The following is a 16775-nucleotide window of genomic DNA, read 5'->3' on the forward strand; positions in this document are numbered from 1 at the left end:
TCGAGGTCATACTATAAAGTGCCTAAAAAAGAGCTTTTGATAAATCCAGTATCAGTGGGTAACAGATCTAGTGTAATTGTAGATTCAACAGGATTGGTTTTTTGTTGAGAAAGATCATCTGTAAATTAGGGTTGTATTGATCGCTGATTGCAATATATCTAAGGTTTGCTAATTTATCGACGTGGATTAGAGATCATGAAATCATTATAGCAACTATGGTAACGAGAGCTAATAAATCAGTTTAGAAGGCTAGGAGAGTGTTTCTGCTAGAAAGAGCAGGTAAGTAGTTGTTCAGTTGTTAACATCTCACTTACAAGGAGAGGACGCCTGCTCATCATCGCCGAATTCGTCCAAATTCATGGTACATGTAGGGCATGGTGAGACATGGAAGTGCCCAAAGTGGGAACTTCAGATGGCCAAGCGTTTAGGAAATAAAAGGAATTTTCATACGGATCTACCACCATCTATCACCATGTCCACCTTATCAATTGTCCCTGTGACAATGTGTTAACGATGAAGTGTTTGGCTGTAATACATATTAGGCAGTATTATCTTGAGATAAGATATCTCAGCAAAAAGCTTTTAAACTCCAAAAACGTTACAGCAAAGGCGATTTTAGCTGAAAGACGGAAACATGAAAGGAAAAATAACATAGAAATTAAATACGCTGGAATAGCATGGAATGTGGTCTGGAAAAACATCAATAGTGATGTTCTTTCGTCTGACTTGAGAACACCATGGTACAAGGTAGTCAATAACATCGTCAACACTAATGAGCGTCTCTTTGCCATAGGTTTAAGTGACACTACCCTCTGCAGCAAATGCAACCTCGTTGGCTGTGTGCCTCATATATATGTGGTGATCGTATTACTAACTGGAGGTGGACCAGGGAGAAAACTGCTCAAATAACTAGAAATTCAGCACACAATGTACCGACTAACATTTTCTTCAGTCCAGAAGAAAGTTACTACCCTCAGGCGAAAAATAACGCAGTGTTTTGGTTAATGGGAAAATATACAAATTACATTTTTAATAATATTGGGAGCGATGAACATATTGATTACAAGATGTATATCTAAAATGAGCTCGAGAAAACACTTAAGTATCAGAATCACAATAAGAAATATGATAACATGCTCTGAGTTGTCTTCAAAAGAAATGGTATAGGTTCGCAACACGTGGATTCCTCGTGGAGAGGGCATGAATTGGGTCACGTTCCCGACCCTGGCGTCACCTGCAAGTCACACATGAAAAATAAATCAGCAGTACAGCAGATACAAGAATATGACAGTAAACATCTGGTGTCTGTTATAAAGGAAGATCTTGAACTCTCTAAGGATGCGTTTACAAGGCTGGAACTGACAAAAAATTACAAGGCAGTGAGGTACTTTGCGATGACTCTGTTCGTGACTGCTCTTTTGTCCACGTAATTTATACTGAGAGACACAAACACCAAAGATTTACTGAATGATTAATTTTAGTCTGGGAAATGATGATGAGGAACCTCAGAATGCAGAAGGAGGAAATGTGCATGCTGAACTGCAACTAGTATAAGGTGACAGTGAAGATGCTAAGTGTGTGCTGCTGCTAAAGATTGAATACCATTCCTCATTCTATGAATGCTGTAAATTATGACTGCAATTATCTGTCACCTTTTTTATGACATTCGATTGTAAGCTAGCCATTTTTGTTACTGTTTTTGTGAAAAAAAGAAAAGCAGTAAGAGAACGGATTTGTATTGGAGGAGGCACTGGTTGGACTCCACCCTGCGGCAAATATTTTTGTGGTCCTTAGCAAATATACGACGAAGTGTTCCAAGATGAACACGGATTACCAACGGGCAGTATCAAAGTAATTCCCCCCAAATGTATGCCACCAGTGAAACCCTGCGATGTACATTTTTCCCGTTAGGTAAGAAACCTACTAAAAATGTCAAAACTACAGTTACCTCACCGAGAAAGAAGAAATCACTTCCCGAGAAGCTTGCATCAAACTACATTCCATTAGACATCACCAGCTATCCTTGCAGGTATTCAGTGACATGCTTCGTTACGCATGGTTCGCTGCTGGACTGTGCGAAGAAAGAAGCTGTTTTCAGAGTGTCAATTAAGTTTGTTTTTCTATGGAGACATTAAAAAAAACTTGTCGCTGCGAAAAGTCAGCGTTTATAACGTGCGCAAGATAGGTCAACATTATTGCTCCCCCTGTTTCTTTGATGAATATCACCCCAGTACATGTAATTGATCAGTAGTTGCAAAAGAGTAGAAGCATCTATTTACAGACACGACGTTCCCATGTACGTGTTAACTGCAATTCCTTTTTAAATGTTTGCAGGCCCGCATTTCGTGCTATGCCTATACTTTCTGTGCTTATATAAGTTAATGAAATGACCTATATCATGTTGCATTTAATTGTGATGTCATTAGTGTACGCACTGCCAAGGAGCACAAAAATATTTATCACCCAGTGGAGTCGAACCTGCGGCTCTTTCAGTGCGAATCCGATCTCTCACCGCTTTTTCTTTTTTAACCTCATTTTGTTCGTTCATGATCGTTGTATTTGATAGCGGCGGACGTCCCATGACGCTTGTTCAAATTGGTCGTTGATCCATACCTCAGTTTTTTTTGTTTTTTTTAATTACAGAGGACAGCTAACCCTTCGACCGAACTCGCTGAGCTATCGCGTCGGCTACTGCAGAATCAAACACTGCTTCCTAAATACGCTGACAAAGGGACAATTGATAAGATGCACATGGTGATAGATCCGCATCAGAATTCCTTTTTATTTCCTAAATGCTTGGCCATCTGAAGTTCCTACTTGGGACACTTTCATGTCTCACCACGCCCTACATGTACCATAAATTTGGACGAATTCGGCGATGATGAGTAGGCGTCTACTCCTTGATAGACAGTGAACTGACATATCCTAGTTCCAGCAAGATGGGCAAAGTTTAAGGAGACTGTAAATCGTGGTCTGGAGAATTATGTGCCTAGTAAGTGGATTAAGGGCTGAAAAATCCCACCATGGTTTAATAAACGAGATTCGGTATGTGCTGAGGTAGCAGACTCTGTTGCACTCTCGGCTCAAAAGAAAAGACACAAAGGTCAGTAAATTTTCACGTGTCTGTGAAAAGATCTATGGGTGAAGTATAAACATACCTTAGCAAAAGATGTGCAGAGAACCCGAGAAAATTTTGACCTATGTAAAATCGCTCAGTGGGTCTAAGACTTCCATCCAGTCACTTGTTGACAAGTGTGGTGTGACAGGTGAAGATAGCAAAACGAAAGCCGAAATTTTAAATTACGCTGTCGAGAAATCGTTCCCGGAGGAGAATCGTTTAAACAAACCGTCGTTTGACCATCGAAAAGACTGCCCTATAGACGACATAGTTATAAGCTCCCTAACTTGCAGAATCAACTTAAGGAACTGAAAACAAATAAGTTACTAGGCACAGATGGAATAGCAGTTCGCTTTTTCAAAGAGTACGGCTCTGGCGCCTTGCTTATCTTGCATTTATCATGAATCTCTCGCCCGGCACAAAGTCTCAAACGACTGGAGAAAGCGGAGGTGACTCCTCTGTATAAGAATGGCAAAAGAATGGACCCGCAAAATTACTGACCAATATCCCTAACTTCTGTTTTCTGCAGAATCCTTGAACACACTCAGTTCGAACATTTTAAACTTTGTTGAGACTGAGAAGCTTATTTCCATGAATCAGCATCGTCTTAGAAAGCATTGCTCGTGCGAAACTCGGCTTGCCCTTATGTCAAATGACACACAGGGCAAGAGGCAGATTCAATATTTCTCAATTTCGTGAAGTTTTTGAGACGGCGCCCCACTGCAGGCTGTTGGATAAGGTACCAGCGCACGGAATATGTTCAAGATATATGAGTGGCTCGAAGACTTCTTAAGTTATAGGACCCAGTACGTCGTCCTCAACGGCGAGTATTCGTAAGAGACAGCGGTATCGTCAGAAGTGCCCCAAGGAAGTGTGACTGGACTGCTACTATTCTCTACATACAAAAATGATTTGGCAGATAGGGTGGGCAGCAATCTGTTGTTTTTTGCTGATGATGCTGTGGTATACGGCAAGGTGTCGAAGTTGAGTGCTTGTAGGAGGCTACAAGATGACTTGGACAAAATTTCTAATTGGTGTGTTGAACGGCAGCTAGCTCTAGATGTAGAAATATGTAAGTTAATGGGGATGAGTAGGGGACACAAACAGTAATGTTCGCTTACAGCTTTAGTAATGTCCTGCTAATACTATCACATCGTTTAAATAAATGGACGTATCGTTGGAAAGCGATATGAAATGGAACGAGCATGTGAGGACTGTGGTGGGAAAGGCGAATGGTAAACTTCGGTTTATTGGGAGAGTTCGGGGACAGTGTCATACTATGAAGGAGACCGCATATAGGACGCTAATACGACCTGTTCTTGAGCACTGATCGAGTGTTTGGGATCAGGTCGAATTAAAGGAAAACATGTAAGCACCTCAGAAACGGGCTGCTAGATTTGTTACTGGTAGGTTCGAACAACACGCAAGTGTTACGGAGATGCTTTAGGAACTCAAATGGGAACCCCTGGAGGGAAGGCGACGTTCTTTTCGAGGAACACTACGAGTAAATTTAGAGAACCGGCATTTGAAGCTGACTGCGGAACGATGCTGTTGCCTCCATCATACACTGCGTGGAAGGACCACGAAGATAAGACACGAGAAATTAGGGCTCGTATGGACGCATATAGAGATCCGTTTTCCCCTCGTTCTGTTTTCGAGCGGAACAGGAAAGGAAATGACAAGTAGTACTCTCCGTCAGGTGACGTAATGTGGATTGCAAAGGATTGATGTAGGCGTAGGTTCTTTCTCAATGGAAGATTGACTTAGGTGAAGTTGATTTGCAAAAACTCTTTTCGTCATTATGTGAATAACGAGAAGAGGAACAAATTATGGAATCTCTAACTGACTGCCAAATTCGACTCTATCTCCCTCTAGTCGTAATTGCAGATCTAAATAATTGAGAATCTTGTTGCTATTCATTAGGTCGTGAGCGAAGACCATCTGACGGTGTAGCGAATTAAGATCTTCAGCCAGTCCCGGGACCCCTTCCACAGTACCGTCAAACATACTAAAAATGTCATCGACGTAACGCCTGTAGAAATGGATCTGCTTGGATCTATTAGTGCCGTTCTTAAAATAACTACGTTTTAAATGATTAACAAATACATCAGCAATGAGGCTCGCCAGACTGCAACCCTTGCCTACACCCTTGTGTTGCTTATAAAACTGAATATTGAATGAAAAAAAATTAATTTAAGAAGTGAAACGGCTTTAGTGACCTCGCCTACAGTTAGCCGATGCTGTCCAGGCGGAAATTTTAAATAATATTCTCATTAAAGGGGATATTCTTATGTACATTTTTAATATCTAAATACAACAGAACTCAATCGGAGGGAAAGGTCACATAATAGAATAACCAGTTCTTCCCTGTTACGAATTGCAAAATTTTCTTCAAAAACAACGTTATGTTGTAACAAAAGTAGTAAATATCTAGAAATCGGTTGTCCTGGGTTTCCTGTCCCACTGGGAATCCGGCGAATCGGGTTGCCTGGTTTATGAGGCTTCACTTGGCACGTGGCGTAGGGGCCTTGAGGTTCACGACTTCCATCTTTGCCCGTAATTTTAGGACAGGCCTCGACACAAGTTTTTAATTCTTTAGTATATGTCCCAGTTGGGTCGAAGTCTATTTCTTGAATGACATTGTCTTCAAAAAAGGAGAGTGTTCAGCTATGTAGTCTCTTTTATGAAGAACAACGGAAGTGTTACCCTTGTCAGCAAGAATTAACGTTGCATCATCCGATCTCAGCTTACCATTCATGGTACAAAGTGCAAGATATTACTTATTTCTAGGTCTATCGTGGGTAGCCTTTTGGATTAATTCGCTTGCTTTATATGTTACTTTTGCTTTGTCAACCTTACAGCATCGCTGGAACCAAGCGCAATTTTAAGATCCGCAGCTAGTGACGTAGTGGACTTTTCGTTACGTTCCGGTTTAATGAAATACCTTAAACCTTTATTCAGAAGCTGCCTTTCTTATGTACTAAACTCTATCTTAGTTAGGTCTACTACAAGGTCGACAAAGGGGAAATGCTTTGCTATACCGGCACATTGCTTCTTAGTGGGGCGGTATCCAACTTCTTTAACTCATGCAACTTCTGGGCATGTTGTTGAGCGGTCGGGTGGCTAGCTTCTCATAAAACATAATTAAGGATTTTAAGTGAATTATCTAAAAGATCATAGTTTAACATTTTTACAGCAGTAAAATAGGCTGCAAAAGATAAAAGATGATCTTTCTCTATATAAAGTCTTTTGGTTTCACAACAAATATGGATTCTACTACATTTTAGTAAGTCTTCACTGGAGCGCTGATCCTTGCATATGTTAAAATGTTCTTGAATACATGAAGGTAGTAGACTCCCTTGGAGGCTCCGTTTGTTGAATTGCACAGGATGAAAATTATTGAACTACATGAAATAAAATCGTCATAACCTCTGAACGGTTTGCGTTAGGACGTGCAGACTGCATGGTTGGCCGTGGGTCATGATGGGATTTAGTAAGTGAATATGGTTTGGTTTAGCGACGAAGCCCACTTTCTTTTGGATGGGTTTGTCAATAAGCGAAATTGGCACATTTGGGGGATTGAGAATCCGCATTTCGATGGAGAAGTCTCTTCACCCATAACGAGTGACTGTGTAGTCTGTAATGTCCGGTCATGGAATAAACGGAGCGATATTCCAGGATGGCACGATACGTGTTTTGGAACACGATTTCATTCCCATTATCCAACGTGGCCCTGATTTTGACAAGATGTGGTTCATTCAAGACGCAGCTCGACCCCATCGAAGCAGGAAAATGTTTGATGTCCTGGAGGAGCACATTGGGGACCGCGTTGTGGCTCTGGGGACCCAGAGGCCACTGCCATGGGCCTCGACTGGCCAACGTATCCTCCAGATCTGAACACATGCGACTCTTTTTTATGGAGCTATAATTAAGAGATGATGTACACCAATAACCCCAAAACCATTTGTGAGCTGAAAATAGCCATTCAGGAGGTCATCGGCAGCATCAGTGTTCTGACACTTCAGCGGGTCATCCAGAATTTTGCTATTCGTCTAAGCCACACCATCGCGAATGATGGCAGGCATATCGAACATATCATAACCTAACTCTGAATATCTGTAGCGCCGTTTACATGTTGAATAAAGTGTGATAGGCCGTAGTTTGCAACTAATTTACATTTTTTTCATTTAGTTCAATAATCATCATCCTCTATATTCATCTGAGCTTTCATTATTTTTAACTAGTATTTCCCGCATGTTACTTCCAATAACTCTGTCAACACGAAATAATGATGGAGAAGAAAGAACATCATTAAAACGTGGATCTGGTGGCAAGTTCAGCTTCACTAATGTTTTTCCATCGATTATTCTTAACTGCAGTAATTTCCTTGAATTTTTATATAGAAATTGTATTATTTTGTCGATCGTAATTATTTTTAAATTATCAGTCAACATAATCTGAAAAGCACCAAAAGCAGTTTGTAGTTTAGTTCTTTTAGGTGGACTATATGATGAATGAAATAATTGACCTCTTCAATAAATAAAATAAAGGGTTGTATTTAATTAAACACTGGGATTACATTCAGAAAGTACTGACATTATACAGCCTACTTTATACTGAATAAGAAGCGGATTATTGCAGTCAGTTTCATCCTGGAAATTTCGTTAATGTTCTCTTATTATATATTTACTATCTATAAAGGAATTTGAGCTCTTTTAGTAATAGTTGCCAACACATTTAATATAGTAATAAGCTTTATTTCAAGAGAATAAATATTAAAAGAAGAATAACAAAATAATATATACTCCTTTCCCCAGAAAATAATCTTTTCTATAGTAAGTAATCAAAGAAAAATTGTCTGTAACAAATGAATATAAATATAAGTAATATGCAATCAAAAATTAAAGTTAACAGTAATATAGAAGCATTTAAATTAAAAAGGTGTCTTTTAACAAAAACTCTGTAGTCATTTATTTAATAATAACACATGAAATCAAAATTAAAGTTCTTGATAGAATAAAAATACTCTGTGAATAAATATAACACACATCCAGAGCCTAAGATAAAAAACTTAAATCATTTATCCAAAAAACAATATTTTGCCGAAACTTTCCACCAAAATAAAACAAAGAAAGATTCATCCTTTACACAGAGAGTATTTAAAGCTAAAGAATATAAAAAGGAAAAGTTGATATTCATATGAATACCCATTCGAAAAAGTATATAACTGAGAATAATAAAAATAATGCTAAGAATCATAATATATACTATACTATTACATAAAAAGGAAAGTTGTTATGTGTGTGATGTCCTTAGGTTAGTTGGTTTAAGTAGTTCTAAGTCTAGGGGACTGATGACCTCAGATATTAAGTCCCATAGTGCTTAAAGCTATTTGAACCATTTTTTTCTCACACTTGGTGGAGCAGGGAAGCCATTTGTGGCACCTCTTCTCATGCCTGTGGGACTGTTGCTTATGTCAGTGTTATCTTGTACTGTTTGATCAATTTTTCTTAAAATCGCTTACGAATACCTTTTCCAATGTCACAAAAAACATGTGCTTCACTTGTAAAAGAAGTCGATGTCAGTTTTCGGCAATTACAAATGCTTAGGCACATCAGAGAACACGCCACATTGTCCTCTGTAATTTAGAAAAACCCACACTTAATATCTTTACTCATGTCTCAATGTAGTTTGGGTGGCCTATCCAGCTATCTCACTCTGTGCGTATTGACTCGTATCTTAATCGTATACTTTGCGCTAAAATGGTTCTTTGTAAACAAAAGTAAAATGAAAATGCTTGATGCACAAAAGACTGCAAATCTATGTGAGATCTTCCTCAAGAATAAAATAGCCAGCTATTGGCTTTGTTATTTTATCCCTAATAAATTTTTAGAATTCTGGGTTAGCTTCTGGAATAGGTAATGCTATAAAGACAGTAACCAGTAAGTAGTTATTAATTATTTTATTTTGTCACACCAGTTTTGGGTGTGACGCCCATCTTCAGTCACTACGAGTACAGTTCATTTATTATTATACAATACTTACCATGTAATCAAAACTTTATTATGTTAATGGACATTTACATCGTATTCTGGTAGGGCAACAAATACATTTGATATTTCAACATAAGTAATTTATCGATTTAGATCATATATCGCCAAAGTATATACGACACTAAATGGTCTGCCGATGTGTATCGGTATTTTATCTGTTATTTTATGTGCAGCACTTTTGTTCCTAAAACATGCATGTATACAAAACTTGGAGCATTGATTAGAGTGCAAGTAAAACGATTAGTATACTGTGCCATTAAGATTGGTATTTAAACATGTACCTCAATGCTGTGCACTTGTAAGTAGTAACCAATACAATCCTTCTGTTCACACAGGTTCAGTTATCTTCTTTTGAGTCGACTCGTTTTCTTCATTGTTCAGAGTTCATTATATTTCATCATAACTGCTCTACTGCGGACGACAATGTTAAAAAATCATTGTTATTACTGCACCACATGAAATATACTAAATGAATGTAAAATTTTTTGAAGTTCATCCCAGCCAGTGGCTAGACACACCGCATATCATTTGAGCGAGACGTCCGAATGATCCGTCAGCTAGATGACTTTACTGTAAAGGGAAAATAATGCCTGTCTGACAGCACTGCAAGGTGCAACAACAACATATAAATCTTACAAAAGAATGCCTTTCAGCCACTGACATTGCAGAGAGTGCCAAGTTGAAGAGCTGAAAGCCACAGTTAAGACGCTGAAGTGCAGTGAAGACCGCTGATGAATCCAGAAAATCAGGCCATATTCAGTCATGCTTACCAAAGAATAATGAGGGGCCTTGTCACGATTAGCGCGGCTCCGCCCGTCTGAGGATCGACTCCTCCCTCGGGCATGGGTGTGTGTGTTGTCCTTAGCGTAACTTAGTTTAAGTTAGATTTAGTAGTATTTACGCTTAGAGACCGATAACCTCAGCAGTTTGATCCCATAGAACTTAACACACAGATTCCCCCAAAAAATGTCGTTGCTGTTCATCAACCACTATAAATACTAGGGCTCCTAAGCCCTTCTATTGACTGCATTTGCAGCTGGCTAGCTTTGATGGAGAATCTGTGATGTGCTGACTACCTTTCTCCAGGTCACTACTGCCTTCGAGACTACATCCAGTCTAGTCTGCTAGACTTGTGAACTGCCAACCTCTATTCTGCTGATGTGAAGACTTGATGCCTTCTATCACCAGATCACTATGGCCCAAGCTGATGGTACCTGGGGCACTATCACACTGTCTCTATATCGGTAACTGCTGCTGTGCCTAACTGTGAGCTAATGTTGATGTCCATGGCCTTCCTCTGTTGGAGAGCTCATGATGTAATTCTGCACCATCATCGCCCTCCCATTTAGAAACGCTGGAAGCTTACTAGGGTACAGCCTTAGACGTCCAGAAGTGTGCTCGAGTAAAAAAGTGCTGTCCCACTGTCGAGAAACGCTACTGGACGAGTAACGTCTGCTGCATGCCGGCCCACCTATTCTATAAGGCGCCGCTCTTTCTGCTGTGACCTTGCCTCAAGAGACTGTTGAGCTGAATGAATCACCGTGTTATACTCCTGTATGCTGCGTTCGCTGCTCTCCTCGCTGCTATCACAACAGAGAATTGATTCCATTTTTAAACCAAAGCTGCTAAACGTATAATTAGCTAATCCTGTCTCATTAGCATACAGTGTGCCTTACAGTCCCTCACCACGATGCTCCACGCTTCATTATCCTGCATCCATAACGGTCACAGCCAACCAAACATTAAACCTATTGGTGACAGAATTTTCTGTCACCTCAGCACTTTGGTGGCAGTGGAACCACGTCTGCAGCGTCAGCCATTATCACTGTCTGTACTTTACGCTAGCGTTGTTCTTTTCGCCTTTCTGGTTGTGTTGATTTTTGTGTGGCCATTTCGAGTCGTAGGGGCATCAGTAGCAATCTCAGAGTGTCATTTGTTTAACTGCACGAGCCTGCAGACTTGTCATAGTTTAGATCTTATTGCAGGGCGACATATTTAACGTCAGTGAGGTGTAAATTTTGTAATGTCTCAGGCCATGAGATGCTATGCCAATTATATCTGATATTTGTTCATTTATATCAGGACTATTGTGATTCACGTTGGGGCATGACCCGAAGTAAGTGTTATAATTGTAGTTATGTCCCATTACTTCTGTTATTGTAATGCCAGTTGTAGAATACGCAAAATACCAGACATATGTGCAGCCACTGCATGTGGGTCTGTTGCTGCTTTATCAGAACAAATGGCTAAGTTATTAGCAGTAAATGCTCAGCAGAAGGCGTACAATGAGGAATTATATAGTCAGGCAGAAGAGCTACAAGCTATTCAGCAGCAGATTTGGTAAGAATCAGGAGAAGTAAAATCAGTGTTGAGTGTACCCTGTCCTGTGAATCTGTTAGCAGCCAGCTTGATAACGACTTTTCCAGAAAATCAGTGGAGGGTTTAATTGTACTCATTAATGATGCAATAGCTACCGCGAAATTGAGCAACTTGGCAGATGAAACATATTTACGTATGGATAAGTTATGGATAGTGGGCAAGGCTAAAACATCCCTGATGTATCATTTACTAAGGCAGAAATGTTCCAGCAGCTAGCTAATGCCCTGGCCAGCACTACTGGAAACAGAATAACATGAGTTTCTTCAAGGAAAAACTAAGTTATTTGGTGCAGAATCACATGAATTCTGCTACAATCCGAAAGATCTATACGCAAAGATATGAGATGATGCGGAGTGCAGAGGCTGATGCAGTCACCCTACATGAAGCTGACAATAGGGCTCTCGGTATCTTTTTACGGGGTATCTCGGCTGACATGTCACACAGAGTCAGGATGGAGAACTCATCTGATCTGGCCGCAGCTATTAGGATTACCACATAGGTAGTATAAATCAGTATTGCTACAAACGGACGCAATGACCGTCGGGTCTTCGATTCCGATGTGACCTCTTACAGATGTGGACGTAAGGCTATCTGTAAAAGTAATGTCGCCAACAGGGGTGATACGGGGGGGATTGAGTCAGTTACAAGGCACGAGAATGCAGGAGTAAGAAGCGAGGAAAACAGTAACCGATAAAGCGTCCGTTAAATTCAAGCTGGAAGGCATCGCCCGTCGTGAACCATGATGTACCATAGAAGTATGCAAAGACGGAATGGTGCTTGTTGAGCTTAATACAGGTCAAGGAACATACTTTTAGTGTACACAGGTGGGCACGTGTCAGTAGTTAGTCTGGACCTCTTATTCAGCCTTGAGCAGCCGCTGGTGAAGTATCAGTGCAGAAGCAGTGCAGTAGCGAGTCGCATATTTAGCTTTCATATTTGTTTTTTAGTTTGATTCTTAATTTCTTTCTGAGGGTTTGTGCGCTTGCATATTTAATTACATAAAATCCTTGCGTATTCTCGTATTTGAGAGGAGTAATATTGTTCATTGATAGCCGTAGAGTATAAATTCGCGGAGTCGTTAGATATTAGCAGTAGGATGGATAGCGTGTGTGCGTGCTGTGTGCGGGCGCAGGAGGAGCTGGCCGCGGTTCGCGAGCAGCTCAGAGTGCTGTTGGCCACGGTCAGCCGCCTTGAGGCTGCTGCCTCGAGGTGCAGCGACGGCGGAAGGTCTGGCGCGTCGCTTGAGACACCCCAGGTGTCGCTTGCTGCGTCCGCTGACTCAGCCGCCGAGGTACCTTCTAGTGTACACGGCACGTTGGGGCCGCCCTCACCTCAGGGTGAGTGGCGGACTGCAACGCGTTCGCGTCGATCGAGGCGGAGGGCCGATGTGGAGGCTGGCCAGCTGGCCTCGCCCGTTCATCCTGTCAGTGGGCAGGGGGCCACTCCTTTAGCAGGGCCTGAGCATGCACACGGGGGCAAAGGCTTGGTGGTGTTTGGGAGCTCCAACGTTAGGCGGGTGATGGAGCCCCTTAGGGCTTGGAAAGAAATCCAACGTGTACTCGGTTTGTCTGCCGGGGGCCTCATCCAAGATGTGGAGGCGGCCTTGCCTGCAGCTATCGAGCGTATGGGGTGCAGTCGTCTGCAAGTAGTTGCTCACGTCGGCACCAATGATGCCTGTCGCTTGGGTTCTGAGGCAATACTCAGTTCGTACAGGTGGCTGGCGGATTTGCTGAAGACCGCTGGCCTTGCATGCGGGGTGCAAACAGAGCTCTCTATTTGCAGCATCGTTCGCACAGTGGATTGGGGTCCTTTGGTTTGGAGCCAAGTGGAGGGTCTCAACCAGAGGCTTCGTCGACTCTGTGACGGTCTTGGCTGCAGATTTCTAGACTTGCGCTATTGGGTGGTGAATTGTAGGACGCCCCTAGATAGGTCAGGTGTGCACTACAGAAAGGAAACGGCTACTCGGGTAGCAGAGGGCACATGGTTTTTTTTAGGCTAGGCAGTAGTGCAAGGTGTCCTGATGAACACTCGCCAGTCGACGTGCAGGCATGGAAATCAGGACGCGCTCAGTGTAAAGACACTTCAGCTATCAAGATATTAGCAGTAAATTTTCAGAGTGTTCGGAATAAAGTTCCTGAATTTACTGTCCTCCAGGAAGCGTGTGGCGTGGAACACCATGTTGAAATTCCTGACACCAAAGAAAGTTGTACAGGAGTACGACAACGGGAATAATGAGTGAAAGGACTAAAAAGAGTGATGAATCTGATACGAATTCGCTGTCAAATGCATCGCCTCTCACAGAAAAACTACGCAAGTTAGCGCCCAAGGCAGACCTACAGATTTCTAACGAAAAGACCCACTATATGTGTAATCTTCGTCTATACCGCAAAAAAATTTAATTACAAGTGGAATATGAAACAATTTCATAGGCACCCTCCGCCAAAAGTTGTGCAACGTCAAACTGTTAATAAGCGGACCGTGAGCCAACATAGGAAGAACTGCCATATTACAAAATAAATTAATGAATCAAAAAAAAGTATCACACATGTCAAAATCGTTACTTTAAAAGCCAGTTGATTTGTTTAACGTCTGTATGCAAAATAAACATATATTGTATTTGGGGGCACCATAAGGTTGCAGAAAAAAAGAAGAGGGTAGAATTATTAGTAAACCATCTGGTTCCGCACACAAAAAATGAATTTGAATGGAGAGGAGAATACATCTATACATACTCCGCAACGCCGGCCGGTGTGGCCGTGCGGTTCTGGGCGCTTCAGTTTGGAACCGCGTGACCGCTACGGTAGCAGGTTCGAATCCTGCCTCGGGCATGGATGTGTGTGATGTCCTTAGGTTAGTTAGGTTTAAGTAGTTCTAAGTTCTAGGGGACTGATGACCACAGATGTTAAGTCCCATAGTGCTCAGAGCCATTTGAACCATACTCCGCAAGCCACCTTACGATGCGTGGTGGGGGGTGGGGGATACCCTGTACAGCTCTCAGTCATTTCCTTTCCTGTTTCACTCTCAGACAGCGCGAAAAGGAAAACGACTATCTATATGCCTCCGTATGAGCCCTCATTTTTTGTGTTCTCGTCGTTCTTGCGAGAAATGTACGTTGACTGCACTAAAAGTCGTTCTGCAGTCAGCTTAAGAAGCTGGTTCTTAAATTTTCTTAATGGCGTTCCTCAAAACAACGTCGCCTTCCCTCCAGGGATTTCCATTTGAGTTCCCGAAGCGTCTCCGTAACGCTTACGTCTTATTCGAATCAATCGGTAACAAATCTAGCAGCCCGCGTTTGAATTGATTCGATGTCTTCCTTTAATCAGAGCTGGTTCATATCTCAAACACTCAAGCACTACTCCAGAATAGGTCCCACTAATGTCCTACATTTCCTAAAATTTCTCCAATAAACCGAAGTCGACTAATCACTCTCTCTACTGCAATCCTTAAATGCTTGTTCCATTTCATATTTTTTCGCAACGTTACGCCCAGATATTTAAAGGAAGTGATTGTGTCACGCAGCGCATTACTAGTGTATTCTAACATTACAGGTTTGGTTTTGCTACGCATCTGCATTAATTTACAAATTTTCCGTATTCAGGTTTAGATGCCATTCATCACATCGAGTAGCATTTTTTCTAAGTCATCTTGAATCTTCCTACAGTCACTGATTCGATACGCAAGTTGGGGTGGCAGTCACTGAGAAAAAGGCGGTTTTCTTTGCGGCGAGATCTATTTACGATATTTCAATCACCAAATTTCTCTTCCGAACGCGAAAATATTTTGTTGACACCCACCTACGTAGGGATAAATGATCATCACAATAAAGTAAGAGAAATGAGAGCTCGAACGAAAAGATTTAGATGTTCCTTTTTCCCACGCGCCATTCGAGAGTGGGATGGTAGAGTAGTAGTATGAAAATGGTTCGATGAACCCTCTGCCAGGCACTTAAGTGAGAATTGCTGAGTAACCCTGTAGATGTACATGTAGATGAACGATAACATCTTCCAATATGCCACACCATCATCTGCAGACAGCCGCAGATCGCTTTCCACCCTGCCCGCCATATCATTTTTGTATAATTCTATACCACAACAAACAAGTGTCACACTGTCGAGAGACCTTCAGCACTCTGTGGACGTATTTACAGAATGGGCATCAACAGACTCATCATAACCTATATTATCAGTCGAAACAAGGTCTGATTAAATGGCTAGAAAATTGAAGGAAGCCTTACAAGAAATGAATGCCACGAAAGATATGAGAAATCTTATATCCTTTGATACACTAGTGCACAGATTCACGTCGAAACTTAAAAAGAAAGCTATCACTAAATGATCAGAAGAGCGTGAGAAAACAAAGGTACTTGCTTGAGACACGTCCGGACTGATAAGAAGGCAGAAGATTGAGTGAGACCGATGAACGAGCTAAAACGCACTGATTAAAGGGACAAAACAAACAAAGGAACAAAGAAAGAAGCAAAAATTTGCGATCTGAACATAATGTAAACAACGGCTCACCTTCGCTATCCTGCGGTGGCTTCGTTACATCTGTGGACATTCTGTTGCTGAAATAAACAACTCGCCTGCTGAAGAGTTCTTCCGCGACTGGCCCGCCACTGACTGCACGGCGCGTGCGCCTTTTCCGTGTCTCTCGTTCTACTCGTTTTGTCGACTGCAGCAGGTGTTTGGGAGAGGAGGGAAGGGGAAGCGCAAGAGGTAAGTTTCCATATCGTGTTTTGTGTTTCAGCACCAAATGAGGCGCTGAGTTATTACCCAGTACCTCTATCGCTGCCAGGAATCGTGTAACTGTCACTTTGCGACCTTTTGCACCTGACACTTCATTCTTGGTTATGGCGAAAAATCTCGTGTTCTTTTGTTGGTGAAACAACCCACGGCGAAACGAGATGACACTGGCGGTTTGCGTGTCGTCAGAAAGGAGCGTACATCTGCATCCACAAGCCTCTACTTGCGGGTTTCACTTTTCATCTCGACGGAAAGACAATCTGTCAGCAAGATGATGTCAGGTTACACGTATAAATAGTAGTACACGTCCAAAGCAAGCGTGATACAGAGCAGCAACAAGATACCTGTTGCAGAAAGTTATTATCAAACTTCAGCGCTTATGAAATTGTATGTACAATAAAGGATTTCATTCTTGCATAACGACACCTTCATTAAAAACGCAGTGGCAAAATTTCGATGAAGGAACAATAAGCTGAAGTATCT

At 41.6% G+C, this 16775-nt stretch overlaps 1 protein-coding gene across 2 annotated transcripts in view; it reads right to left on the minus strand.

Moving 5' to 3' along the window:
• The window catches only part of LOC126354595 (sialin-like), a 107894-nt gene extending 91689 nt beyond the window's left edge, over positions 1–16205 (minus strand). Inside the window, exon 1 of one of the 2 annotated variants that reach the window (XM_050004345.1) lies at positions 16068–16205. In XM_050004345.1, coding sequence (XP_049860302.1) covers positions 16068–16107 — 40 coding nt within the window. In that variant the 5' untranslated portion in view covers positions 16108–16205. The remainder of the gene's footprint in view (positions 1–16067) is intronic. The other variant, XM_050004346.1, reaches the window with a different exon arrangement.
• Between the last annotated feature and the right edge of the window lie 570 nt (positions 16206–16775).

The sequence above is a fragment of the Schistocerca gregaria genome, chromosome 3 (genome assembly GCF_023897955.1).
Source record: "Schistocerca gregaria isolate iqSchGreg1 chromosome 3, iqSchGreg1.2, whole genome shotgun sequence".
Taxonomy (NCBI): domain Eukaryota; kingdom Metazoa; phylum Arthropoda; class Insecta; order Orthoptera; family Acrididae; genus Schistocerca; species Schistocerca gregaria.